This window comes from Babjeviella inositovora, assembly GCF_001661335.1.
Source record: "Babjeviella inositovora NRRL Y-12698 unplaced genomic scaffold BABINscaffold_5, whole genome shotgun sequence".
NCBI classification, from domain to species: Eukaryota; Fungi; Ascomycota; class Pichiomycetes; order Serinales; genus Babjeviella; species Babjeviella inositovora.
The window spans coordinates 715,875-739,988 of record NW_017566842.1 but is presented as its reverse complement, the minus strand read 5'-3'; the positions used below and the strand labels follow the sequence as shown (position 1 = coordinate 739,988).

The 24,114-nt window shown below is 49.7% G+C and overlaps 10 protein-coding genes and 1 non-coding gene across 11 annotated transcripts; 6 read left to right on the top strand and 5 right to left on the bottom strand.

The window, feature by feature from the left end:
- Positions 1-458: 458 nt before the first annotated feature.
- BABINDRAFT_7826 (uncharacterized protein) lies at positions 459-2,063 on the bottom strand (the record flags this gene model as incomplete). The annotated part of the gene is made up of 1 exon (XM_019132685.1): positions 459-2,063. One exon carries the CDS (start codon positions 2,061-2,063, stop codon positions 459-461), a length of 1,605 nt encoding a protein of 534 aa, XP_018985719.1.
- A 782-nt stretch (positions 2,064-2,845) lies between these two features.
- Positions 2,846-3,535, top strand: BABINDRAFT_61666 (U4/U6-U5 snRNP complex subunit). Its single transcript, XM_019132371.1, has 3 exons — positions 2,846-2,937; positions 3,013-3,038; positions 3,089-3,535. Exons 1-3 carry the CDS (start codon positions 2,900-2,902, stop codon positions 3,457-3,459), a joined length of 435 nt encoding a protein of 144 aa, XP_018985718.1. The 5' UTR covers positions 2,846-2,899; the 3' UTR covers positions 3,460-3,535.
- An 85-nt stretch (positions 3,536-3,620) lies between these two features.
- On the top strand, positions 3,621-3,703 carry BABINDRAFT_t188. Its single transcript has one exon. It is a non-coding gene; the product is annotated as a tRNA-Lys (tRNA).
- Positions 3,704-4,955: 1,252 nt separating this feature from the next.
- On the top strand, positions 4,956-6,054 carry BABINDRAFT_161336 (uncharacterized protein). The gene has a single exon (XM_019128751.1). It carries the CDS (start codon positions 4,973-4,975, stop codon positions 5,609-5,611), a length of 639 nt encoding a protein of 212 aa, XP_018985717.1. The 5' UTR covers positions 4,956-4,972; the 3' UTR covers positions 5,612-6,054.
- A 723-nt stretch (positions 6,055-6,777) lies between these two features.
- Positions 6,778-8,129, top strand: BABINDRAFT_161335 (PGAP3/PER1 family protein). Its single transcript, XM_019128750.1, has one exon. It carries the CDS (start codon positions 6,806-6,808, stop codon positions 8,054-8,056), a length of 1,251 nt encoding a protein of 416 aa, XP_018985716.1. The 5' UTR covers positions 6,778-6,805; the 3' UTR covers positions 8,057-8,129.
- Positions 8,130-8,441: 312 nt separating this feature from the next.
- Positions 8,442-10,587, top strand: BABINDRAFT_161334 (uncharacterized protein). Its single transcript, XM_019128749.1, has one exon. It carries the CDS (start codon positions 8,494-8,496, stop codon positions 10,195-10,197), a length of 1,704 nt encoding a protein of 567 aa, XP_018985715.1. The 5' UTR covers positions 8,442-8,493; the 3' UTR covers positions 10,198-10,587.
- BABINDRAFT_161333 (PGAP3/PER1 family protein) lies at positions 10,575-12,169 on the bottom strand. Its single transcript, XM_019128748.1, has one exon. The coding sequence runs from the start codon at positions 12,144-12,146 to the stop codon at positions 11,064-11,066; it is 1,083 nt and encodes a 360-aa protein (XP_018985714.1). The 5' UTR covers positions 12,147-12,169; the 3' UTR covers positions 10,575-11,063.
- A 287-nt stretch (positions 12,170-12,456) lies between these two features.
- Positions 12,457-15,075, bottom strand: ACO2 (aconitate hydratase; the record flags this gene model as incomplete). Its single annotated transcript, XM_019130807.1, has 2 exons — positions 12,457-14,787; positions 15,022-15,075. The coding sequence occupies 2 exons, from the start codon at positions 15,073-15,075 to the stop codon at positions 12,457-12,459; spliced, it is 2,385 nt and encodes a 794-aa protein (XP_018985713.1).
- A 301-nt stretch (positions 15,076-15,376) lies between these two features.
- Positions 15,377-21,983, top strand: BUD5 (Ras family guanine nucleotide exchange factor; the record flags this gene model as incomplete). Its single annotated transcript, XM_019130806.1, has 2 exons — positions 15,377-15,388; positions 17,550-21,983. The coding sequence occupies 2 exons, from the start codon at positions 15,377-15,379 to the stop codon at positions 21,981-21,983; spliced, it is 4,446 nt and encodes a 1,481-aa protein (XP_018985712.1).
- Positions 21,984-22,456: 473 nt separating this feature from the next.
- Positions 22,457-23,213, bottom strand: BABINDRAFT_171299 (glutathione S-transferase family protein; the record flags this gene model as incomplete). Its single annotated transcript, XM_019130805.1, has 2 exons — positions 22,457-23,151; positions 23,204-23,213. 2 exons carry the CDS (start codon positions 23,211-23,213, stop codon positions 22,457-22,459), a joined length of 705 nt encoding a protein of 234 aa, XP_018985711.1.
- A 637-nt stretch (positions 23,214-23,850) lies between these two features.
- Positions 23,851-24,093, bottom strand: BABINDRAFT_161330 (uncharacterized protein; the record flags this gene model as incomplete). Its single annotated transcript, XM_019128747.1, has 1 exon — positions 23,851-24,093. A coding segment is annotated over one exon (243 nt), but the record flags the coding sequence as incomplete, so codon positions are not given.
- Between the last annotated feature and the right edge of the window lie 21 nt (positions 24,094-24,114).

The following is a 24,114-nucleotide window of genomic DNA, read 5'->3' as shown; positions in this document are numbered from 1 at the left end:
TAGGTGTGTGGGTATGTTTGCGGTAGATCAGAACAGGGCGCTTTATTTAGGCGTTTTGTTTAAGCGCTGGCGTCCGGCGCTTAATACGGGCGTGTGTGTACCACAACATATTGATTGTGCTTATAAGTCGTAGCTATGGCACAACGCCATTTTTTTGTAATACTATAGCTCTACCGGCGGAACTCAGAACAACGTAGGACTTACCCCTAGAGGTATGACCTGGGTGGTTTGAAGTTATCTGCGGTTTGATGAATTGACAGAGCCAGGCCAAAATTTTCAGTGCTGAGAGCAACGGCTCTAAACCTTTGAGATAATTAGACGGCAACACCATCCCTCTCACCATTGAATTATTTACGGTTTCGTGTCATATTCTATAACCATGCTTTTATTTCTTGTAATAATTTCAACCAAGAGCACAGAACGGGGACGTAACCGGCTCATACTTGAACGAAATATCGCTAGTTTTGAAAGCTGTGGCTTAGTCTCCGGTTGACGTCTAGGACGCTCAACCCAGTCAGTGACACCTCCGCATAGTGAAACTCCCCACCGGGGCTCTTTCTGTGTCCTTCGCGGTTTTCGTCCCCTCTTTGATTCCGACTGTACAGAGTGGAGTTAGCCGTGCCCTCCTCGATAACGTCTCCCAAGAGCCCCTGGAGGGTATCCTTTCCCTTTAGCAACCCACCACGCCTGTCGTTTTTCAAAACATCAATTATGTAAGGAAAGATTTTGGTGGCTACATCTACACCCCAGATATTCTCCAAATGTTCGTACCCGTCCATCAGAAACACCTGCAAGTTCCTTCCGTTGCCCAACTGCTCAGTCATGATGTCAATGTCGACCAAGGAGTCGTGGGTCCCGTAGATGAGATTGATGGGGATCAAAATCGACGGCAACGGGTACTCCACAGGGTAGAATAAGCGCTTCAAGTAGTATTCATTATAGTCGTAGAACATCTGGAAGTTGGAGTTACTGATGATCTGAAGCCAGTGCACCACGCACTTTACGCTGGTGGGCGAGTACAAGTGCTTGTACGATGAGAGCTTCTGGATAACATCGATATTGTCCGACTTCCAGCCAAAGAGAAAGCGGTTCGCCACGTCGATAACCTTGCAGTAGAGCGGCGGATACATGATGTTCTGCCAGAACTGCGCAGACGGAAGGAGAATGCGCAAGCCAAACAAAAGGTACATGATCTTTGGCGATGCTTTCATAAGACTATCGACGATATAGTTGTTTAGCCCGCGAGGCGTGGTGGCGGGCGAGATCGCAATCAAGCGCTTCACCTTGAAGTTGAGGTCTGGGTTGAGAGAGAGCGATGCAAAGGCTTGGGCCGAGCCCTGGGAAAAGCCGATATAGGTTAACTGCGAGGATGGCCGTATCGCCGGTTTGGCTATGTGCTGGTACTCCATTTTGGCAAAAGTGAGAATGTAGTTGATCATGCTGGGAATGTCGTGCATCGCAAACTCGTCGATGGAGAAATCCCAGTACGCATTGGTGCCAGTGCGGAGCTTCAAGTGCTTGTTAGAGTACTTGTTACCACGGTTATTGCCCAACCACACGTCGTAGCCCAAATCGTAAAGTACGAAAGGCAAGTTCTGGTGCTCTTGCAGCATCGTGCACCAGATGTCGCTGCACATGAGAAGCCCGTGGTGGAAGTACACAATCTCCCCGTTACGTTCTCGGGGGATATCCCGGGAGATTCGGTGGAGTGTGAGCAAATACTCGTCCTTGGTGCTGGTCAAGTGGCTGGTGGCCGTGAAGCCGAAGACGGCGCACATTTCGTGGATGCTCTGTGCGCTCTGGAGCAGACAGAGGTTTTCCCAGTTGACATGGGGGGATAATCCAGCAGAAGCAGGTGGGAAATCCTTAGCGGAAGCAGCGTCGGGAGAGCGCAAAACGTAGCGGAAGACCCATTTCGTGGAGCTGGTGCAGTGGGAAATCACCACTCGCGGAAGGAGATATGTGATGAGGTTTACGAGGCTCTCGAACCAGAGAAAGAGAAGAGAGATAAGAAGGTAGAACCATTCGCGTGCACGTAAGCGGGTCCAAAAGGGAATGTACATATTGAGGGTCAATCAGGTTCTGCTACTTAATGGCGGATGTTACTGGTGGATTGAAGAAAAAAGTTATGCCGCGATTGGGGGCTGATCGACAAGCGTGTATGGTTTGGATCGGAGAACTTTAAAGTGGATATACGGCAATGAATAAAATAATAGGACAGGTCAAGAGAAGGCACTGATTATGTCAGGCAAGACTCGGACCAGATAAGGGATGACAGGAGCCTCGATAGCGTCCTGCACAGAGTAATTTTTACATTACATGCATGGAAATATGACGGGGCTGGCGATGGCACTATTCCGCATTCCTCGTTGGATGTGCCCTGGTTGACAGAAACGCCAAGGATAATGTAGGGTATAGCAAAAAAAATAGTATCAGTGGATGGGGTGGGTTGAAATTACGTAATCTGGTGCAAGATAGAGGAGTCCTAAGGGCTGGACTTTGTCCAATTAGGAAGTTTACCCTGATCTCGCTTCTGGATTTTCCCACCGCAATCACTTTACTTTTAATTAAAAATACGATTCAGAAATCATCGACGCGGAGCGTTTGTTAGATCAGACTTTTGTAATCTACGAGATTGACGCTGTAGCTGTCGCAATGTTCGATGTATTCGCGTCATCTCTATACATACTATGTATCTATCCAACCGCTTGTCAAACCTAAACCCTTAGCTTAAAGATAAATTTATAAACCCGTAAAGACTGGTCTAAAAGTTCATTGTCACGTGTCCACGCGTCAAAATTTCTTATCAGGCTCTAATTTTTCAGATGCAGCAATAGCTTGAACCAAAAAAAAAACAATCCTTTCACGACTCAACGTATAGCCATAGCACAAAGACATAATGGGTTCCGTTTTCTTACCCCACTTACACACCGGATGGTATGTCCATTCTTCCTCGCCTTATCATGGTACTAGTACCGGAGACGCCTAGCAGAATACTAACACCGCGCACAGGCACGTTGATCAGGCCATCCTATCGGGTATGCTGAATATATTTACTCTCTATGGCCAATACTAACACTGCAGGTAGAAGATGAGAGACTAGTCATTGTGCGATTCGGCAGGGACCACGACAAGGACTGTATGATCATGGACGAGCACCTATACAATGTGGCCGAGAAGATTAAAAACTTCGCAGCTATCTACCTCTGTGACATTGACCAGGTTCCTGACTTTAACCAGATGTACGAGTTGTATGATCCGTGCACGGTGATGTTCTTCTTCCGAAATAAGCACATGATGTGTGACTTCGGGACCGGGAACAACAACAAGTTGAACTTTTCCATTGGCGAGGATTCTCAGGACTTGATTGATATTATTGAAACGATTTATCGTGGTGCCAGGAAGGGCAAGGGTCTTGTGGTGAGTCCGAAGGATTACTCCTCCAGGATGAATATTTGATGGAGCTAAGCCTTGGCTTGATAGATGCTAATCACGGCCGAACTAATATATGATTACGACAAACCGGTGTATGTTTATCTTTTATGTAATCAAATTTAAGCAAACAATACTGACCGTGACTTTATTCCAATCTACGCTCATACAGAATGTTTCCAGAAATTGCCTGGCTAGCTCAATCGGTAGAGCGTGTGACTCTTAGCAGTACGCGATCACAAGGTTGCGGGTTCGACCCCCGCGTCGGGTTGTTTTTGCCAGTATGGCCCCTCAACTGGGGATAATATCTCTTTTTAACTATATCTGAAAAATTACTCCTTATGGACTAATCATTTGAGGCGTTTTGGAATCCCACAAGGTTTTTGCCTTTCAGGGCAAGGCGTAGCCCCATGCTATTGTTCCAGGGGTCCTGTCCAAAAAAACAAGAAACGAAGATGATCCTAATTTGCCCCTCCGCAGAGCGTATAACATCTACTTCATTTGTAAGAGCTATAAAAACCGGGATAGTCAGTGCTTTATTATAAAGTATGCTAGATGAGTGATCCAGTTCCAGAGGTTAGCATCGAGAAGCGGCATCTCCAGATCAAATTTCACCGCCACAGCGACAGCCACGTTTCAGATTCGACGAAGCATACTTGCCACGCGTCGTAACAAAGGCTTGGTGGAATCCCGTGTAACTCACACGCCTCTTGCGCACATTCCCTATCTAAATATACGGTGGTGTCTATTGTATAGCGCTCGGTTCCGTAGACTCGATTATATTTCAGATCGTTCTAAGGAAGTTACCTTGTCGCACTCAAAGGGGCTATCTAACAGTGCGCACACATTCTTGACTGACAAAAAGAGCTCGTTTGAACCCGCCTGGGATGTGTTTAAATCAGCACTATCCAATTTAACGGGCTAGCCATGGGAAGAAGCATTGAAAAACAATAGCCTCCTGGTCACCCTAAACAACCTCCAGACAAAACCCACAACTAATCGCACTAGCATGTGCATCTACAAGGCAACTCTCTCCTACGATTGTCCTGTTATACGACCCTGAAACGCGTAGTGGATTCTGTGTGCCATAAATCTCTATCTTTACTTAGCAACGTAATTTTGACTTGCTGCGTATCCACGACAAATAGTTCGATCCCCGACGATTCGTCAACAGAGGTTAAAAATAGCTTGGAGTGCGGCGCAATATTGAGTTTCGCGTGCCCCGCCACATTCCCAGCACAAACGTTACGCGTATGTAACTAATTAAATCTGTTGCGATATGCATGGCAGGGTAGCTGCGTCATTCCACATTATGCAGGTCCTGACAACAGACATGTTATATTTAGCACCAGCCACTGGTTTCAAGATTCTAACAAACCCTATAATTAGGCTCGATATTTATCACCCCCATATACGGGGTGATATATAAGGCTGGCTCCCTACGGGTAATTACGTCGAGTTTTCCCCCCTTTTTCTTCATACCCTTTACTATTTTCCGACCCTACTCTTTACCACAAAACCGAACCAGCACATAATTAAAATGGTGGCCCTTCCGTACGACCCAGTTTTACTAAGAGAACATGCCTATCAGAATACTGGTGAAATAGATCTCGTGATTCCTGAAGCCTCTTTCGTAAGGGGGTTCCAGTCCACATTATATCGAGGCTTGGGGTTGTTCACCTACGAGTTTCCTGTGGTTGTGCAGACCGATTCCCAGCTCAACGAAGAGTCCATGGTGTTCCAAAGCGAGTTCAACCGGGTGACGAAGGAGTTCAAAAGCCATTACCCAGACGCTGGAAGTGGGGGGATTAGCACAGTCTACCTTGTGGGTGCGCTACTTATCTTTGCCGGCTTAGGGTTGATGTTGCTTAGGACTTTTACCAGATCAACGACAAAGAACATTTTGCCTATTGCGCGTAAATCAATCACAACTATTCCCTCGGAAAAGAAATCCTGGGAATCCACTTTCTATGACCTGGATGTGGAGTGCCAGCTTCCCTCGTTGTACAGTCCCTCGGTCTTTTCCCATTCTGAGTCTTCTTCGATTAATGAAGCCGAGGAGGATGACTATCTGACGAGCATCAAGGTCACGGTGCTTCCTACCGTCCCTTCAAAACAGTCGCCTTTTATCCAAGCCTCGTGGAACCATCGCGAAGACTTGCTGGCTGTTGTCTTTTAACGTCAATAAGGCATCCGTCCAACCCCCCTTTGCATTAACTCTAACCAAGGATTCGCATTTTTCACATCGTCATATGGCATCACTATTACTCTATTGCATTATTTCATTTCTCCCTCTTTCTAACGGACACTCTAGGTTCTTGCGTGTTTGTATATCGTCTTTTAAATAGCCAATGCTAGGAAACCTGTTTACAGCCTCCAACTAATACATGGAATGCCAAGTAAAAGCAGTTACGTAGGCTAGTGTAGCTGTTGGTCGATCCATAAAAAAGGGTAGCAGTAACCTACTCTGAGAAAAATGGATCCAGGTTCTATAGTTAGCCAAGCAGGGAGGCATAGTCAGAAAATGTTATAACGATCACCAGCCCTAGGTCCTAAAGTGGGTTTGGATAGACCCGGAGGCTTATACAAAAATACAAACACTTTTATCAACCATAAATAATGGCAATATGGAAATTTATACTATCAACACTTTTATCAGTTATAAATACCAACATTATAGAAACCTGGGGTGTATTTTGTATCCAACTAAGGGCCGATTAAAATGCAGTTACAAAAAGCGAAGTTTGCCCTATCTCCTAGCCATTTGGACTGGGCTATTACTAAACGGTACCATAGTAACCGTGAAGTTTTATATAATCGATCCAAGGGGCTACACGGTGTTTGAGGTGGAATTAGGAAAGCCACGCTTCGTCATCACGGAATTCTCCCAGATCAGGTGCATTCCAGATTAAACCCTCGCTGATTGGCCAGACAACTTTGTGTTTGTTAGCTCCATGAAGCTTCACCCTTAGAAAAGCAGTGCCAAGACCAAACAATCGTTGCCTAGGAAATAATGAGCCTGGTAAAGAGCTTATATCTCGTATATACGAAGTTAGGGTTTACGGGGGCCAGCCGATTCCCTATCAAATATACACTGCCCATTGCGTAACGCCATTGCAGGAGCCAAGGCTGGCACGGTACTACCACCAAAGGAAATACAACTGTGCTACAAAAGAATTTGCCGCTACTTTCTAAGAAAATATTATAATAGTATATATCATTAGCTATAAATACAAACTGGGACGACCGCCTGGGCTCCCACTTGCCGCACAGTCACGTGTTGGTATTGACGCGTCGCATTTGTTCTGCCGGTCAAGGTATAAGGCGCCTTGGGGATTCTCTTCATCTTCGGCTGCTTCTCCCTCGCCACGCTATGAAACCCTTGGGTCCTTTGCTAATCACATTACTCTTATCCGCGTGCCTCGCATCCCCAGGCGATGACCTAGAAGACTTCGAGGCGTGCCGCGAGGACTGCAAGGTGCTTGTGTGCTGGAACGTTGCCAATGAGCAGAACATCACGCTGGAGACATACCCACAGTTGGCCTACTTCTCGCCAATGCCTCTTCCAAACTACCTCACGTGGTTGCGCTGGGATTGTGAGCTGAACTGCGACTACGAGTGCCAGCAGATTATTACGCGCGAGCGCATCGAGCGCGGGGAGGAGGTGTTGCAATTCCACGGAAAATGGCCGTTTGTGCGGGTAGCAGGGATCCAGGAGCTCTTCAGTATGGTTTTTTCCATCGGAAACTTTGTTCCGCACTTCTTGGGTTTCCGCAAGCTCTACCACGAGCACAGAAATGCCGGCCGCCTGCAGAAGCGGATGTACGCGCAAATCATGTTTTCTTCTGCGGTAACCATGGGCGCCTGGATCTGTTCCACGGTGTTCCACATTCGCGACTTGCTTGTGACCGAGCGGGCCGATTACTACATGGCCGGAGCAACCGTCATGACCGGCTTCTACACTATCACCACGCGTTACTACAAATACTACTTGCCCCAGAACTGGTTGAAGTTCTCGACCTTGACGTTTGCGTGTTTGTGTTTATACATTGGCCATTTGGCCCGCCTAATGATCGACTGGAGCTACACCTACAACATGCAGGCAAACGTGTTGTTTGGCATCCTTCAGAACGCCGTCTGGATACGCCACTGCTTCAAGTTGTTCAAGCACTACGACCTTTTGGAAGAGTTGGCGGGCTTGGAAGAGGTTGAAGAAACAAAGGACATGGCTGAAGAAAAGTTGGATAGTGTATCAGAGGTTGGCTTGAAGGTGGAAACCCAGTCACAGCTATTGACACCACCGTCCACGGCTCCGCCCACCGCGGCGCCTGTCGTCTCTCCGGTTTCGATCACCGCCAAAGCAAAGCCCTTTGCTACCGCAAGATACCACGGGTTAGTCAGATCGCCCAAGGTGTATACGCTCGTTCCGGTGATGCTTAATTCGATGTTTATCCTAGGAATGTCGTTGGAGATTTTTGACTTTCCGCCGTTCTGGGACTTGATCGACGCCCACGCTTTGTGGCATTTGGCCACCATCTATCCGTCGTGGATGTTGTACGATTGGTTCATCTGGGATGTGGAAACCAATGTGGAGTTTGAAGTTTCCAAGATTAAGGAGTTGTAAAACGGATAAAAAATAAATAGTATTTAAGGTTGATTATAATTTTTATTATGAGAATTTAAATTATCCACGTGGGAAAAATCAGAGTAGAAAAATGTTTGAATATATATATATAACTCGAATATTTACCACTGAATCATGGCTTTAATACCAACCAAACTTCATTTACTTCAACCAGTTCATAATAAACCCCTATACCTACCTGTAATCAACTCTCAAGTCCTTTATTTCACACCTCAGTCTTTATCCCCACATGTGCTTTGTATACGTCATGGAGCGTTCGGCGGTTGAAATCTTGTTCAACGCAGGATATATGAAATTTTGTACGGCTAAGGTAAATAAGCTTTACCCTTGTGCAAACCAAAACGGTTTTGCAAATACCTTATAAGCTGTCTTCCCCCTCTCTTCTCTGAGTCGCCCAGAGCCATTATACTGAGAATATGCTGTTTATTAGGTATTTTGGAAAGGGCATCACGCAAGATATCCACGCTCGGCTGAAAGTTTACGTGCTGGACTGGACCGACGCCTGGGACTACCGCGTGATCCCATCCACGGTGTATGTTTTCTTCACAAACTTACTCCCGGCGATTGCCTTTGCGCAGGACATGTTTGACAAGACACACAACTCGTATGGCGTGAATGAGGTGCTCCTATCGTCTGGAATGGCGGGAGTGGTCTTTGGCTTGCTTTCGGGCCAGCCGTTGTGTGTGGTGGGGGTGACAGGCCCCATTTCGATTTTCAACTACACGGTCTACGAGCTCATCACACCCAGAGGGACACCTTTCTTCCCGTTTATGGCCTGGGTTTGTCTCTGGAGTATGGTGATGCACTTTGCCATCGCCTTTGCCAACGGTGTCAACTACACCCGCTACATTTCCAAGTTCTCATGCGAAGTGTTTGGCTTCTTCATCAACTTTGTGTATATCCAGAAGGGCATCCAGATCTTGACGAAGCAGTTCACGGACATTAGCTACGAAAGTGGCTACTTGTCGATTGTCATCGCCTTGTTAATGACCCTTTTTGGGGTCGCGGCCGCCGCGTTTGGCAATCAGTCACACTATTTCAAGCCCGTAGTGCGCAAGATCTTTGCCGACTACGGAACCCCATTGTGTGTCGTGTTTTACACCGGGTTTGCGCACTTTGGGAACATTTCTCGGACCGAGTTGGCGCGCCTTCCCATTACCCTGGCGTTCCACCCAACCGTGAAATACCTGAATGCCTTAGATGGTGGCCGTCCCGACGGTTGGTTTATCCACTTCTGGAAAATCTCTGTCGGCGACGTCTTTCTCGCGATTCCTTTTGCCATCCTTCTCACGCTTTTGTTCTACTACGATCACAACATCTCTTCGCTCATTTGCCAGGCGTCCAAGTACCCCTTGAAGAAGCCAGCTTCCTTCCACTGGGACTTTTGCTTGTTAGGCATCACCACGGGCGTGGCCGGGATCTTGGGAATTCCGGCTCCCAACGGCTTGATCCCGCAGGCGCCGTTGCACACGGATTCGCTCTGCGTGCACGATCCCAAGACGGGCAAAATTACCAGGGTCGTGGAACAGCGCTTCACCAACACGGTGCAGGGTTTGATGACCATCGGGATGATGACTAGGCCGTTGCTAGTGGTGCTCGGGTTGATTCCACAGGCCGTGTTGTCGGGCTTGTTCTTCATAATGGGTCTTTTGGGGATCAACGGAAATGCCGTCACTAATCGACTTCGCTTCATCTGCATGGACAAAGAGTTTACTCATTCTGAGTTCAACGTCGAACGTAGGGAAGAGTTCCAGCAGTACGCAAAACCGGACAAAAAGTGGCACTACGTGTACGTTACGTTCTTGCTCATTCTCTTTGTGGCGGAGTTTTCCATCACAAACACTAAAGGTGCCGTGGGATTCCCTGGGGTTTTGATTGCCGGGATGCTCTGGGCCTGCTACTTTCACTATATCTTCCCCAAGGACCAGCTAGCGTTGTTGGACGGCCCGGCGGCGGATAAGTCCACGCTTGCAAACTTGCATGTGGGGAGCAGCGACAGCACCATGGTGAATACCCTCGACAACTCAGAGGACGAGGAGGCGGAGATTGGCGAAACCAAGAGGGTCAGGAAGGTGAGAAGGGTGGCCCATAACGGTGATAAGGGCTCCACTGAGGAATAACAGACCTAGGGCTTTACATAGGCCCTAATTGACACCATTGTGATATTTATTGCTGAAGCTGGGGAATGTTAGTGGGGAAGTCTAACACAGCAACGGTGTGCTGGACCCAGCGTAGAGATTTTTTTTAAAAAAAAGATACAGGCTGTGAATTTCGAAAGTACACCAAGTTGGAATTCTCCGGACTTGAATAAAGATTTTCTTGAAAGCCCATATTTTTGAGCAATTATTTTCCTTCTACAAAAGCTCCAGTGACAACATCGCAAGCACGTAACCTGGAGCCTCTCTGACTTACGGCACGGATGCAGATTAGGAGATTCCGGTGCTATGCTGCATATTTACGCCTTTTGGCTAGTGTGCCAAGAGTAATTATGGTTAAATGCACATTCATATATACTTAAGCTTATTTCCGTTGTTGGAATAATATTTTGGTCTGAACCAAGATCTAAAATCCCGATATGAAAGATCCCAAAACAGAGTTTATCTAAAGTTAGTCCTTGACGCACATCGGGGTAGGAAGGTTTATGTGAGTTTGCAACCTCTCACAGGCCTGGCTGCTTTAGTTATACAAAGTATGAGCTCACCTTCGGCATGAGCTAAAATTTGACGAGGCCTAGAATCAAATAGGCTTTGCTCAGATTAAGCATGTGCCTTAGGTTCAGCTGACGTTACTCTTGGCTCTGGGTATATACCAGGTTTGTACTCTATTTACAGCAAGGAAACCTATTCCAATGCATAGCATTTCAGCTATATTTCGGAAATTACCCCGTTTCGTACAAAGCAGCAAACAGCACGTCTTTTTTTTTTTTGCATCCGTCTGCGGGGAAATTACTCCCCTGCAGTGGCTAACACGGGCTGGTCCCCCTTTTCTATTTTGACCGGCCAAGCTCATCGGTTCTCTCTAACTGCAAGTCCCAGATATTCCAGTCGTACCACACAATCGGCGGAAAGAAGGTAACCAAGTGCCACATCGCGTGACCGTCAACCAAGTCAAACCATGGAGGAAAGTCAAAGAGCTCAAACGCCATCCCGGCAAATATCCACAAGTTCATGAAAATGGGCACCAAGCCAAGGTATCTGACGGGAAATGCCTTTACTCCGATCGCCGCCAACTTGACAAGCACGCTATTCTCATACGGAATCAATGCTGAATTCAAGGTGGTGTCCTTTTTAGCCTTTCTATAGGTTCTAACGCTATGGACCGTCCATAGGATATTCGTAGCAAGCCCTGTCACCACGCTGACGTTGGTGTTGTACTGGTAGTCCCAAAAGTGGAGCAACTTGATACAGTGAAACAAGTACCAGACCACAGCACAAACTTGGACTCTGAATAAAACCCTGGCGTTTTCTTTCTTGTATAGTTCGAAAATACGGATAGAAATCACTAATAACTGGTTCAAGATGATTCCAGTGGCTAGAAAGTAGTCTAGAGTTTCGGTGAGGGCAAAATCACGGACATGGAACACCGTGCTGGCCAACCAACCCGCGCAACTGGTCAGAATCAAGGTTAGATACTGACTCGCCATGGCTGCGGCCGCAGCCCCGGATTCTAGGCTCTTTTTATAGCTCTGAACCGTCTGGAACGCCTTGTAATTCACATAAAGGTTGGCGAGGGAGAACACCACCGAGAAAAGTTCCTGGGTCCCGAGCACACGGATGAATGGCCACTTCCCGTAGAACTGCTCCACTGGCAAGTGTGCTTGTTTGAGTTCCTGTGTGACTATCCGTCGACACTGGTAGTTGCAGTCGGACTCACAATCCCAGAGAAGAAGTCTGTGGAGCGGGTTTAGAGGTGTAAAGGCGTGCGAGTGGAGGGTTTCCAGGGTGGGATCGCAGAGCGAGGCTATACACGAAGAGAGACATTCCTGGAATCGGGGGAGCCTGTCACCTCTAGAACACTCACCTAGAGTCGTGAGGATGGAAAAGAGGATTATAAGGATATTTAGGCGCATTGTGGATGCGAATCTTACAGATGGTGGACGGGTGGATGCTGGCCTTTTTCATAATCCGGGGACGGTGAAAAATTCCGGCATGCAGCAGCTCGTGGTTCAGATTCTATTGGGCATAAGAACGACAGCACCTAAATATATGGTTGAAAGATACTGAACTACAGTTATCCTAGCTGAAGTCGAAAGGTGTTTGCATGTTCTGACCTTCTCTTGAGTCTTATGGGCACCCATTCGTCAACACCTCGGGGCTTTTACAATCAAAAGTTAATACCCTGAAGACTACTTTACCAATAAATAACAGTAATATACACAGCTATGCAGCCTGCTTCTTCAAATTTCCGATGTGGTTGATGGCAGAACCGGCCTTGAAAAAGTCAACCTGGTCTTTGGACATGGTGTGCTTGCACTGGATGTCAAACTGAGTACCGTCTCTCTTGGTGACGGTAACGGTCAAGACACCCCCGTTATTGCCGTCTCTGGCTATCATGTCGGCCAAGTCCTTGGTCGCGAGTACGTCACCACCCTGGATCCTGTCGTAGTCTGTCTCGTCAGCGAAGGTTAATGGCAACATCCCCTGTTTTTTCAAGTTGGTTTCGTGGATTCGGGCAAACGACTTGACCAAGAGCATGGAACCACCCAAGAATTTTGGCGACAACGCAGCATGCTCTCTGGCAGAACCCTCGCCGTAGTTGTGCTCGGCAACCACACACCACGGCCTGTGCTCTTTCTTCCACTTGATCATCAACTCTGGGATCCCATAGGCCAGACCGTCCAAATCGTACGCGGTGTTGACCTCGCCTGTCTCCTTGTTGACCGCACCGATCAAGGTGTTGTTGGAGATGTTCTCCAAGTGGCCCTTGTACTTCAACCACACACCCGCGGCGGAAATGTGATCGGTAGTGCACTTACCCTCAACCTTCAACAACACGCTGGTCGCAAGCTCCTCGCCATTCCAGGCCGGGAAGGGCTCGAGTAACTGCAATCTGTCAGATGTTGGACTCACCGAAACCTCCACCGAGGGCTGTGGCTGAGGCTCGGCCTCGGGGTAGAACTCCGCTCTGCCGGCTATAAAGCCCTGTCCCGGAAGGTCATCCCCGTGCGGAGGCACAAACTTGAACGCGGTGCCGTCTTCCTTGGTGATGGAGTCGGTGACCGGGTTGAAGCCCATGTCGCCGGAGTAGATCATGGCGGTAACCATATCCGGGGAGGTGAGGAAGTTCATGGTTTCACGGTTTCCGTCGTTTCTAGCACGGAAGTTACGGTTGAAGGAGGTGAAGATAGCGTTGCTTTCACTGGATGTCTTGGCAATGTCAGTTCTGTCCCACTGGCCGATGCAAGGGCCACACGCATTAGCCAAGACGATCGCGCCCTGGCCCTCAAACACGTCAATAAGGCCGTCGCGCGCGATGGTGGCGCGGATCTGCTCGGATCCGGGCGTCACGAAAAACGGAATTTTTGGCCTCAACCCCGCATCCGCAGCCTGCTGCATCAAGTGCGCCGCGCGCGACATGTCTTGGTACGACGAGTTCGTGCACGATCCAATGAGACCCGCGGACACGGTCTGCGGCCAGTTCTCGGCCTTGGACACGGCGCCAAACTGCGAAATAGGGGTCGACAAATCTGGTGTAAAAGGCCCGTTCACGTGTGGCTCCAAGGTTGAGAGATTCACCTCAACCACCTTGTCGTACTGTGCGCCGGCGTCAGCCGCGAGGAATCCGGTGTCGCGGTGCACCTGGTCGACGATTGCTGCGATCGGCGCGCGGTGCGTCGCCTCCAAGTAGCGCTTATGCGCGAGCTGGTACGGGAATGTCGAGGTTGTCGCGCCAATTTCCGCACCCATGTTACAGATCGTTGCCATCCCCGTGCACGAAAGCGACTCCACACCTTCGCCAAAGTATTCCACGATATAGCCGGTGCCCCCTCTAACGGTGAGCAACCCGGCGAGGTGGGTGATCACATCCTTCGGAGACGTCCAGCCGCTGAGATGCCCGGTCAACTTAACCCCAAGCACCTTTGGCGCCTTGAGCTCCCAAGGCGTGCCGGTGAGCGCGTCGACCGCGTCTGCACCACCCACGCCGATCGCAATCGCGCCCAACCCGCCCGCGTTGGGTGTGTGCGAATCGGTCCCGAGCATCATGAGCCCCGGAACCGAGAAGTTTTCCAAGACAATCTGGTGAATGATTCCGGAGCCGGGGCCCCAGAACTGGATGCCGTATTTGGCACCACATGACTCGAGGAAGTCAAACACCTCCTTGTTTGTGGAAATAGAGGCTGCCAAATCGGTTTCCGCGCCCTCTTTGCCCACAATTAAGTGATCACAATGGATGGAAGCGGGGACCACTGTCAGGGGCATGCCGCATGTCATAAACTGGAGAAGTGCCATCTGTGCTGACGCGTCCTGCATTGCGACACGGTCGGGGCTGAGCTTGAGGTATTCTTGGCCACGGATGTTGGCGAGCGAGCCATTCGCGTTGGCGAGGGACTCTGCGGGGTTGCATAAGTGCGAGTAGAGGATTTTTTCCGCGAGCGTGAGAGGCTTTCCAAGGATATGGTTGACCTCACGGAGGTTTGCGAGGAGGTGCGCGTAGGGCGGTGTGCGCGACGCGAACCCTGTGGGCGCGGTGTAGGAAGAGGTTGCGAGAAGCTGAGTAGTTAGTACTTAGCGAGTGCGTCCGGAGCATGTCAAGGATTATTGGTTCGGGCTCCAGGTGACACGAGAGGATACAAAAGCGGTGTCGGGATGTCTCAGGAAAAAAAAGATTCAGGAGGCTAATTTCCTGAACGATGATGCCCTGACTTCTATCACCTTGGTTTTTTTTTTTTGACCCGGTCACGTTCCTAATGCCTCCTTTGACCACTGCTCCATCGGTATACGTACTCTGCTGGAGATACCCGCAGTACGGGGTCTGATTGTCTGTCTAGCAGCCAACATGGTAATGTGAGAGATGCGGAGAGGAGAGTTTCAGAAAAATCTAGGGCTGTAGGGGATCGGAGACTTATATATGAGTGAAAAATTCGACCGACAGCGGAGAGAACACGAGCGCGGACCAATGAAACTTCCGTTAGCGGTGCTTACCGCGGTGCGAATTTTTCAGCCTGCATACCTCCAGAGATTTTTGGCTCACATCCTGCACTGAGTCTGTCTTGTTAGTGACTCATACAGTAGATATGCGATAAGGAGCAGGAGAAGGAGAGCGCGCCTACCGAATCCGGTAAACAGAGTGGGAGACACTATGACGCATAGAGTATGACACACTGGTTGGGACATAGCTGGGAGAATTTGGATGAATGCGTTGAAAGCGTTATTTCAAGCCCGGATATTAGACAAGAGACCAGGGGATATGCTAATATTCGTGTGGAGATATCACAAAGCCACATAAACCTTGTGCCTTGTAACAGACCCTTAAAGGGTTTGAATTCAAACGAATCAACCCGATTTAACAGATAGGAATGTATCAGGTCAGGGGTATTGAAGTAAAGCAGTATAGCCACTGATCGATATTAGTGTACGGTAGGGGGTCGACTAGATGATCCATGGGAGAGAAACTGGCTCATATACAACGAATAAACCGGCGATATCAGATTCCATCTGATACAGAGCCACAAAGCTGGTGTCGATATCTTTGACAATTTCCTATCCTCAACCACTTCTCTGGAGTAGTAAGTATGTAGTGGTCACGTAGTAGAGATCTATACTTTATATAATGAGGTCAATCTCTCCTTCTTTTATCCTTTATAAGTCATATAGCTAACCAGTATACTTGTAGTAAAAGTGCCATTTAACTTGACAAAAGTCGACGTCCATTACCATCTCCGATAAGCGGACGCCCTGATATCGTATCCGTCTCCGTATATAAAGTCACCGACTATCCTTCCCCTGCGAATATCTTATAGATGAATAGTATTCACTTTTAGCTGATACTATTACCTATTAGATATACCACATCTGGTATAATTTAGGTTTGCCCGGGAGAATCGCCATATTCGTGGAAGCAGCACACTCCATTCCCACAAAAATGCTTCCTAAGTGCAAAGGTCTCAACCTGGCGTGCGGAACACATGCTATCTCGGAGACTTTCAGGGTGCGCTAATCCTCTAAGGAAGGTCATTTTCGGTCGTTAAACTATGCCTGTCAGGTCGAACAGATACAGCTATTTACTATATCGCGAAGTGGTTCGGTTGGGATTCTCGATTTCCTTATCACAAGATAACAGAGCTCCCACGGATTAATTACAGCGAACCCATAGAGAATTGCATATACACGTTGGCATTTCGTGCTTATTTCACCAACCTGCTATTGCTTCTGTTTCCTTTTTTATACCTGACCAACTATATGGAAGTTGATCGCAACCAGATTATAACGTGATAAAATGGGCGCTTTTTATATTCTCGAGTTCCACACCCACGGCCCAACGCATGGTCTGCCTGCAATAGGCTTTGCTTGACGACAGATTATATGACACCAGCCACCCCTTTTCGTGCATGTACATTGCACGTGGTAACTGACGCGCATCTGTCATTCCAAGCACCTGCCATTCCAAGTATCTGCCTTGTTGGACCGAGCTCACCCAACTCTCAAAATTCTAGTAGGCTAAACCAAAAAGGATTTAAAGCACAGGTATAATCCTTCCTCTGGGATTGAACCGCGACACGTCAGAGCTCCCGCAACGCGTCAGACCGTTTGCAACGCGTCAGTCCAACGCGCTCGTCCTCTGTGACGTACCTGTTATGCATGTTCTAGCGTTCTGGCTGTGGCCATGTAGCAGATCACGTGCGTACCTTTTTTAGTGCCATTGTCGCGCTGTGCTGTTAAAAATTAGACGCCGTGTGCTAGAGACAGAACTTACAACCCCTCGGAAGATTCCTGCCAGCCGTGATCTAGATCTATCATCGCGTCCAGAAATTTCCGTTTTTCTGAACTCAAGCCTACACTAGCTGCTAGACCTCCAGTTTCAGCCAAGATTGACCCAGCCAGCACAGGATACACGCTAGGCCCAATTTGAGCTCCCCGATTATTTGGTTCCGCAACCCCACCAGACCATCACCTTTATTGCTACTTGAAGTCGCTGACGCCTGCTTCTGCAAAATAGACGTTTCACCAGCTACATAATCCCTTTAACCGTGGTTACGCCGATCCACCGTCGTACCTTCTTTCTACCGCAGAGATTTCCACTGTGGGTATTTCCGTTAGCATTCCATAGCAACGACTCTATTCCCTAAAACCTCCACCTGACGCCAACATCTCAGATGATGGCCGGTACGTACACCGGGCGTGCGCACGAAGCGCGCACTGGCAGCCCCAGCCTCAAAAATCCCAAAAACCTCCAAATTAAAACGGGAAAGGGTTCCGTAGACTCCCCGCTCTCACCTATCCCCGGGGGCTTCCCATCGCCGTACTGGTCACAGCCGTCTGTAACCTCTCCCGGCAGCCACAACAGCATGGCCTCCTCCGTGTACACCGAACCCGCCCAGAACCTCCCCAGTCCCGATATTGACCGCGAGGTGCCGCGCAAGCCACGCACCGGGAACGGCGCGCCGGTATCTATGGCCACCAGCAGTGTCTACGGAGAATTGCCGACCGGCGCGCACGCACACCCCAGCTACCGCGACAGCATCAACACCATTACCGCAGGGAATGCAGCTTTGGTAATCGACAGCGGTGCCAGCCAGGGATATTCCGACGAGGAAACCCCGCTTGAAGCGGACGAACCCAAGCTCAACGAGCACGTCTCAGCCCACGGAGCTATCTATCCCATTCGGTCATCGGCCACGGTAAACTCCTTCTACACCGCCAGCGAGGGAGGGAGCGAGGATGACCGAGACCGCATGGCGTCCAGCAACCCGTTACAGCCCCGGCCGTACTCTGACGCATACGACAGCGACGACTCGGTGGCAACCACGAAAGAGACCCCGCCGGCGTTGCCTAGCGAAGCGTCCCTCTCGGCTATCAACAAGCGGATGTCGCAGATGGACGCATTCCGGGACTTGTCTAAATCCCGGGACAGCTTCCAGTTCTACGACCAAACGCAGCAACCATATGATGTGAACATGGACACTACCTTGGACACTGGCGACTACACGTTGGATGGCAACGGCCAGCTTGACAGCGACGGCGAGTCGTCGGTATCCATCTACGACGGCCATATTTCCCCCACCCGGCGCCACGAGTCGGTGGCGACGCAGGTCCTGATGGTGAAGAATGACGGGGTGACAATCGTTGCTGGATCACCGGTTGAGTCGTCGTCCGCGTTTTCCGTTGTCGGAGCACAGAAACCTCTGGATTCCCAGACCCCAAGGGTGTTTGTGGTATCGAAAGTGCAGCCGTTCAGTGTTTTCACGAAGGATGAAAGGATGAGGGGAAGGTACACAGAGAACGCCTCGGGTGATTTGCACGAGCTCGAAACTCCCGTGAAGGTTGTCCATGCCACGCGCGATGTGACGCCCAAGGCCAGCTCCGTCTCTGAGTATGACGGGGACTACGCCATTCTGGGAACCACCCCGCCCAAGGTACATCGCTATTCGCACTCGCACGACTTGCGTAACGGCTTCGCACTCAGCACGCCGCGTACGACGAAAGGGAACACCGTGCCCATTGACGAAAACGGGCCCGCAACCGGAAACTTGGATGAGACCATTGTGGGCCGCACGAACGAACTCTCTGCGCTTTTTTACACTGCGACACATGCGTTCGACGCACTCAGTTTGAAGGCGGAGCTGGATGCGTCCATCTGTCTCTCGTTCAAGAAGGACGACATTTGTTTCGTGCACTCGACGGACCCGTCCGGCTGGGGCGAAGTGACGTTGATTCTCAACCTCCAACGCGGGTGGGTGCCGATGAATTACTTCCGCCACTGTATTGAGTACGAGTATGACAAGGTGGAGCGCCTTTCGCCGGGCGAGCTCGCGGCGTCGAAGCAGCCGCTCAAATTGTTGTTTGCGGCGAGTGCAAAGTTTCTCCGCGAGCCGATGTGTGTGCCGGTGGTAAAGCGAGTGCGCGTGCACGACGGCGAGGAGCGGGTTCCTGCGATGACCTTTCCAACCAAGACGTTGAACTCCGTACGTGACGGTGTCCGGTCTTTGCTCGAGGAGACGGAGTGCATCTCGCGGACATCTGAAATTGTCGCGAAGCGGCCTACTATCAAGAAGATCCGCAAGGTGTTGCTCGCCGACTGGTTTGAGTTGATGCGCAGGGCGGTCGAGTACAAGTACACCACGAACACGGCCAAGGTTGACACGCTCCAGCGGTTGATCTACCAAGTGTTGCGCAAGGCAGTGGCATTCCTCGATATCTGGGGGATCGAGGCGGACTTGGCGCAATCGGAGGTGCAATCCGCGCCCAAAATTCTCGAACGCTCCAACACCATGTCGAAGATCCCGTACCTCAAAAAGCCGCCATTTGTGCAGCCGCGCGTGACGGAGATCCATACGTTGTTGTTCAACTACCTCGGGTTAATCATTGGCCGTCTTGACTTGATCGAGCATAACCCCGTGGGATGCGAGCTCTTGGAGAACATTACGCATCAGATTATCCTTCTTCTCCGCGAGTTGCTCTTCATCAACAAGATTGCGTCCGCATCGCTCGAGCGGCTGCCGCCGGAGATTGACAGTTCCTTGGACCTGTTGCTCTCGCTTGTGAGCGAGTTGGTGTCGGGGGTAAAGAAATTGGTGGCCAAAACGGCACTGGAGCGCCGTGAGGGTGCAGACTTGGCGGTAAAGAGCGCGCCCAAGGGCAAGAAACACGAAAAGGCGCGCTCCACATACTACTACACGGCCGAGGGGGGCAGTTTGATCGAGGTGGCTGCAAAGATGGTGCGCTCGGTTGCGCGCGCAATTTACTCCATCCGTCGCATCTTTGAGGTCACAGGCGATACGCAGTTGGATGCCGCGCGCCAGTACCCGGACTTCTATCGCCTCAAGATCGACCCCGAGACGTTCATCCGTAAATGCTCTGTCGGGTTATTGAGCACCAACGGCCAGCAGCATATTCGCGAGGTGGACAAGATTCACCGCCGCTCCGCGCGCTACTCCACCATCCGCATGGGCAAGACCGGTGCGTTGGGTGTCAGTGCGGATGGGGCGGCCATCTTGAATGCCTACCTTCCCGCCATGGACTCCACGCCGTTTGTCAGCTCCGACGCGGTTTTCCAGCCCTTCACCACCGACTCGGCCACCAACTTCCCGCATGACTACGAACGGGAGTTGTTGACCGACAATGACGGCCATTTGATCGGGGGTTCCTTCCGGAGTTTGGTGTACACGCTCACGAATGAAGCCAGCCCGCCGCAGTACTTTTTCATCTCGTCGGTGTTGATGACGTTCCGGATCTTCAGCTCGGGGATTGATCTTGTCGAGGAGTTGATTTCCCGCTTTGACATTACTAACTCTGCCAACACTGATGCTATTCTGTTGAATAAGCGTCGGAAGTTGATCTGCGGCACGTTCCAGATATGGTTGGAGAGCTACTGGAACCACCAGTCGGACTACCCGCTTCTCTCCACGCTCATCAACTTTTTCAACGAGGGGGTTTCGCTCTACCTCCCGCGCGAGTCAAGCGAGTTGATCGAGGTGGCCGCGCGCTTGGCCTCGCGCCCGCCGGTGGAGAATACCAAAGATCGGTTCCTGCCGCGCGCGCAGTTCCAACTCGTAGAGCGTCGCATCCGCGAGGTGAGTAAAGCCGACCGTAACTTATCCATGATGTTGACGCGCAACTATGCACGCTACTCGATGGTGGACGGCTACGAGTTGGGTGCCAGCAGCAGCAGTAGCGTGGCGATTCCGTTGGGGGTCACGTCTGCGGTCACGACGACCGCACCGCTCGTGACGCCCGCGCAGGTTGCAGCAGTCGAGAAGATCAACATGGGCTTCCGCACTATCTTGGGCAAGAAATGGTGTCCCGAGAAACTCCTTACGGCGCGCGTGTACGTGCCCGTGGATCTTGACCTGATGATTACCAACTGGTACCGCAACTGCTACGAGACATGGGTTCTCACCAACTATCGTACGCACCTCCTCGACTTTAATGCGCTTGAGCTTGCGAAGCAGCTCACGATCATCGAGTCGCGTCTCTTCTGTGCTATTCGGCACGAGGAGTTGCTCAACGAGAACTTTGCGCCTAAGAAGCTTCACCTTAACCTCGCGCCACACGTTGCCCGCTCCGTCTTGTTCACCAACTGTCTCTCCGAATACGTGCTTGAGTCGATGTTACAGCCGGACTTTTCCATGAAGCAGCGCGTCGCCAACATGCAGGCGTGGCTCAAGGTGGCGGTCTCTTGTCTTTACCTCCGGAACTTTAACTCCCTCGCGGCGATCATTACGTCTTTGCAGTCGTTCTTGATCAGCCGCTTGGGCGTTCTCTGGGACGACTTGCTGCAGAAGTATACGGATTTGTACGAATACTTGAGCTCGATCGTGATCCCTGACAAGAACTACAGTATTTACCGTGCCAAATTGAAGACGTTCTTGATCTCTTCCAATATTGATCGTCTTCCGTTGGTGCCGTACGTGAGCTTGTTCTTGCAGGATTTGACGTTTATCGTGGAGGGCAATCCCAACTACCGCAGTGCTGAGGGAGCCCTTGGGAAGTTGATTAATATTGACAAGTACTTGAAGGCGACAAAGGTGATTTCCGATTTTGAGAGTCTCCAGGTGTCGTACGTGGAGGATTATAAGGGGAGGATGACTCCTCCGGGCAGCGCGGGGCCAGAGGAGCGGTTAGATATTGCGCCGGTGCCCGCGTTGCAGGAGTTGGTGTTGTTGGAGTTGTGGAAGATCAAGCAATTGAACATTAAGGAAGATGACCGGGCGTGGAAGTTGAGTTGTTTGATCCAACCGAGAGAGTAGCGGAGCTGCCAATGGGTTTCTGAAGCAACAAGATTTATTGGTCTAGTGGATCAATTTCTAATGACGGAGGTTTCTTATAACAAAGGTACTCTCAATGATTTTCGGTTTGTACTGAACTAGTTGTACCGCGTCCTTGTATTTTCTCATGACTTTGTATTATCTTTTGTACTATACCTTTGTATTATCCTTTGTATTATCCTTTGTATTATTCTTTATACCATATCTTTGTATTTTGATGTATTAAGTTAATACATTGTTTACGGCTTCCGACGAACGCACTCGTAATCTGAGCACCATTGCGCTTGGCTCAACATAGGTATACCCGCCCGAAATGTACCGTGTCCAACATATATATCTACGTTCCAGTTCTGTTCTATCCCATAATCCAGCCTTCTCTTCCAGGTCTAAGCTTTAGCACCATTATATTTTCAAATCATGGGCAGATACATTATATTAACGTACGTCCCCTGATTTCAACCCTTCTTGGCATATACCGATGCTCTTGGAATCGTTAGCCCCTTTTGCACTTCTGGCAAGGCCGCAAGCGTCTTGTACCACTTATCGACCAATGGATATTCAGACATCTCAATTTCCAACACGTGCAACGCGTCGGCCCAGGCAAAAACTGCAATGTCGGAGATACAGTAGTGGTTACCAACTAAATAGAGAGACCCGTTCTTGGAGTTTTTAGCGAGGTAATCCTCCAAAACCGAGTATAATCTCTTGGTTTCCTCAGTGTAGCGATTGATACCGTACGGAATCTTCTCTGGGGCGAGATTGCTAAAGAAGTTGGCCTGGCCTTGCATTGGCCCCAACCCGGACATCTGGAAGTACAATGTTTCCAACTGCAAGTAGTACTCCTTAGTACCAATCGGGTAAGAAAGCTTGTGCTCGGTGTCGTACTTGTCCACAAGGTATTGCATAATCGCACCGGTCTCGTTGACAGTGATCCCGTCGCTTCCATCGGAGCCGCTGACAGAGTGGTTGGTATCAGATAAGGTGGGGATCCGCCCGTTCGGGTTCAACTTGAGGAACCATTCCTGCTTCTGTTCGTTTTCGCGGATGTTGAGGTAGTGAAAGTCGTACTTAAGGCCCAAGAGTTCCAAGAGAATGGACACCTTGTACCCGTTTGGGGTGCCACATGTGTAAAGCTTGATGTGGTTGACGGCTAAGCGCGTTAGTATACGTGAATGTGGAGTGAGCCAGCTGCGGAAACTTACCGGCACTCATATTTTATATCAAAGTTTTGTGATGGAGCAATCTGGGAAAAAACGCTCACAAGCTGGAGCCCGGCTATTTATGTATGAAACCCCCTGCAGCGTTTTCCGCTCGCTCCCAGGGTGCATGCTTGGAATGGAAAATCTCCGATAACGCATGAAGCTTAAGATACGAGGCAGGATTAGTAATTTGTTCTGCATAGAAGGCCGCATATCTCTTATTATTTCCAGATGAAAGGAAGCAGTTTGGATGCGATTTATAGGTCAGCAACGCTGGATATACTGGGACAGTTTGGAGGATCTCTGTCAGTGCTCCTACATGGAAAACCCCATAATTATGCGGTACAGTATTAAGAAGGCGCCGCTAGGTTTCATTGCCCGAGTTTCAAATAGTTAAGCTTAAGTGAGAATTTCTGCACATTGAACCGTCAATTTTTCCTGCTTCTGGCATTTTAGCAACCTTCTTACCTCGATAGCACCACGTGAACTGAGCGTATGCTCTAGCTAGGTGATTTCTCTCGTTCTTCTTACTCGGGATTCGTTCGTAATGTGTATTTCTCAGTAGATAGTGGCAGACAGCTAAAGCTTCCCTTATACTTTTAACTTATAATTCAACTAAGAAGGATATGGTACAGGAATGGTCAACCCTTTCACCCCCGAGAAGGATATGGCGCAGGAACGGTCAACCCCTTCTTCACTTCTGGTAAGGCGGCAATCGTCTCTAACCACTTGGCAACCAACGGATACTCGGTGATCTCAATACCAAGGTAGGAAAAAACATTGACCCATGGGAAGATTGCGATATCCGAGATACTGTAGTGGTCACCAACCAAGTAAAGAGACCCGTTCTTGGAATTTCTGGCAAGGTACGCTTCCAACACCGAGTACAATCTCTTGGTTTCATCAGTGTAACG

Excerpts from the sequence above, each read along its gene's own strand:
- BABINDRAFT_161336 (XM_019128751.1), top strand. The coding sequence starts at position 4,973 with ATGGTGGCCCTTCCGTACGACCCAGTTTTACTAAGAGAACATGCCTAT.
- BABINDRAFT_161335 (XM_019128750.1), top strand. The coding sequence starts at position 6,806 with ATGAAACCCTTGGGTCCTTTGCTAATCACATTACTCTTATCCGCGTGC.
- BABINDRAFT_161333 (XM_019128748.1), bottom strand. The coding sequence starts at position 12,146 with ATGCGCCTAAATATCCTTATAATCCTCTTTTCCATCCTCACGACTCTA.
- BABINDRAFT_161334 (XM_019128749.1), top strand. The coding sequence starts at position 8,494 with ATGCTGTTTATTAGGTATTTTGGAAAGGGCATCACGCAAGATATCCAC.
- BABINDRAFT_61666 (XM_019132371.1), top strand. The coding sequence starts at position 2,900 with ATGGGTTCCGTTTTCTTACCCCACTTACACACCGGATG. Across the intron at positions 2,938-3,012 it reads CCCCACTTACACACCGGATG|GCACGTTGATCAGGCCATCC; the intron begins GTATGTCCATTC and ends CACCGCGCACAG. Across the intron at positions 3,039-3,088 it reads TGATCAGGCCATCCTATCGG|AAGATGAGAGACTAGTCATT; the intron begins GTATGCTGAATA and ends CACTGCAGGTAG.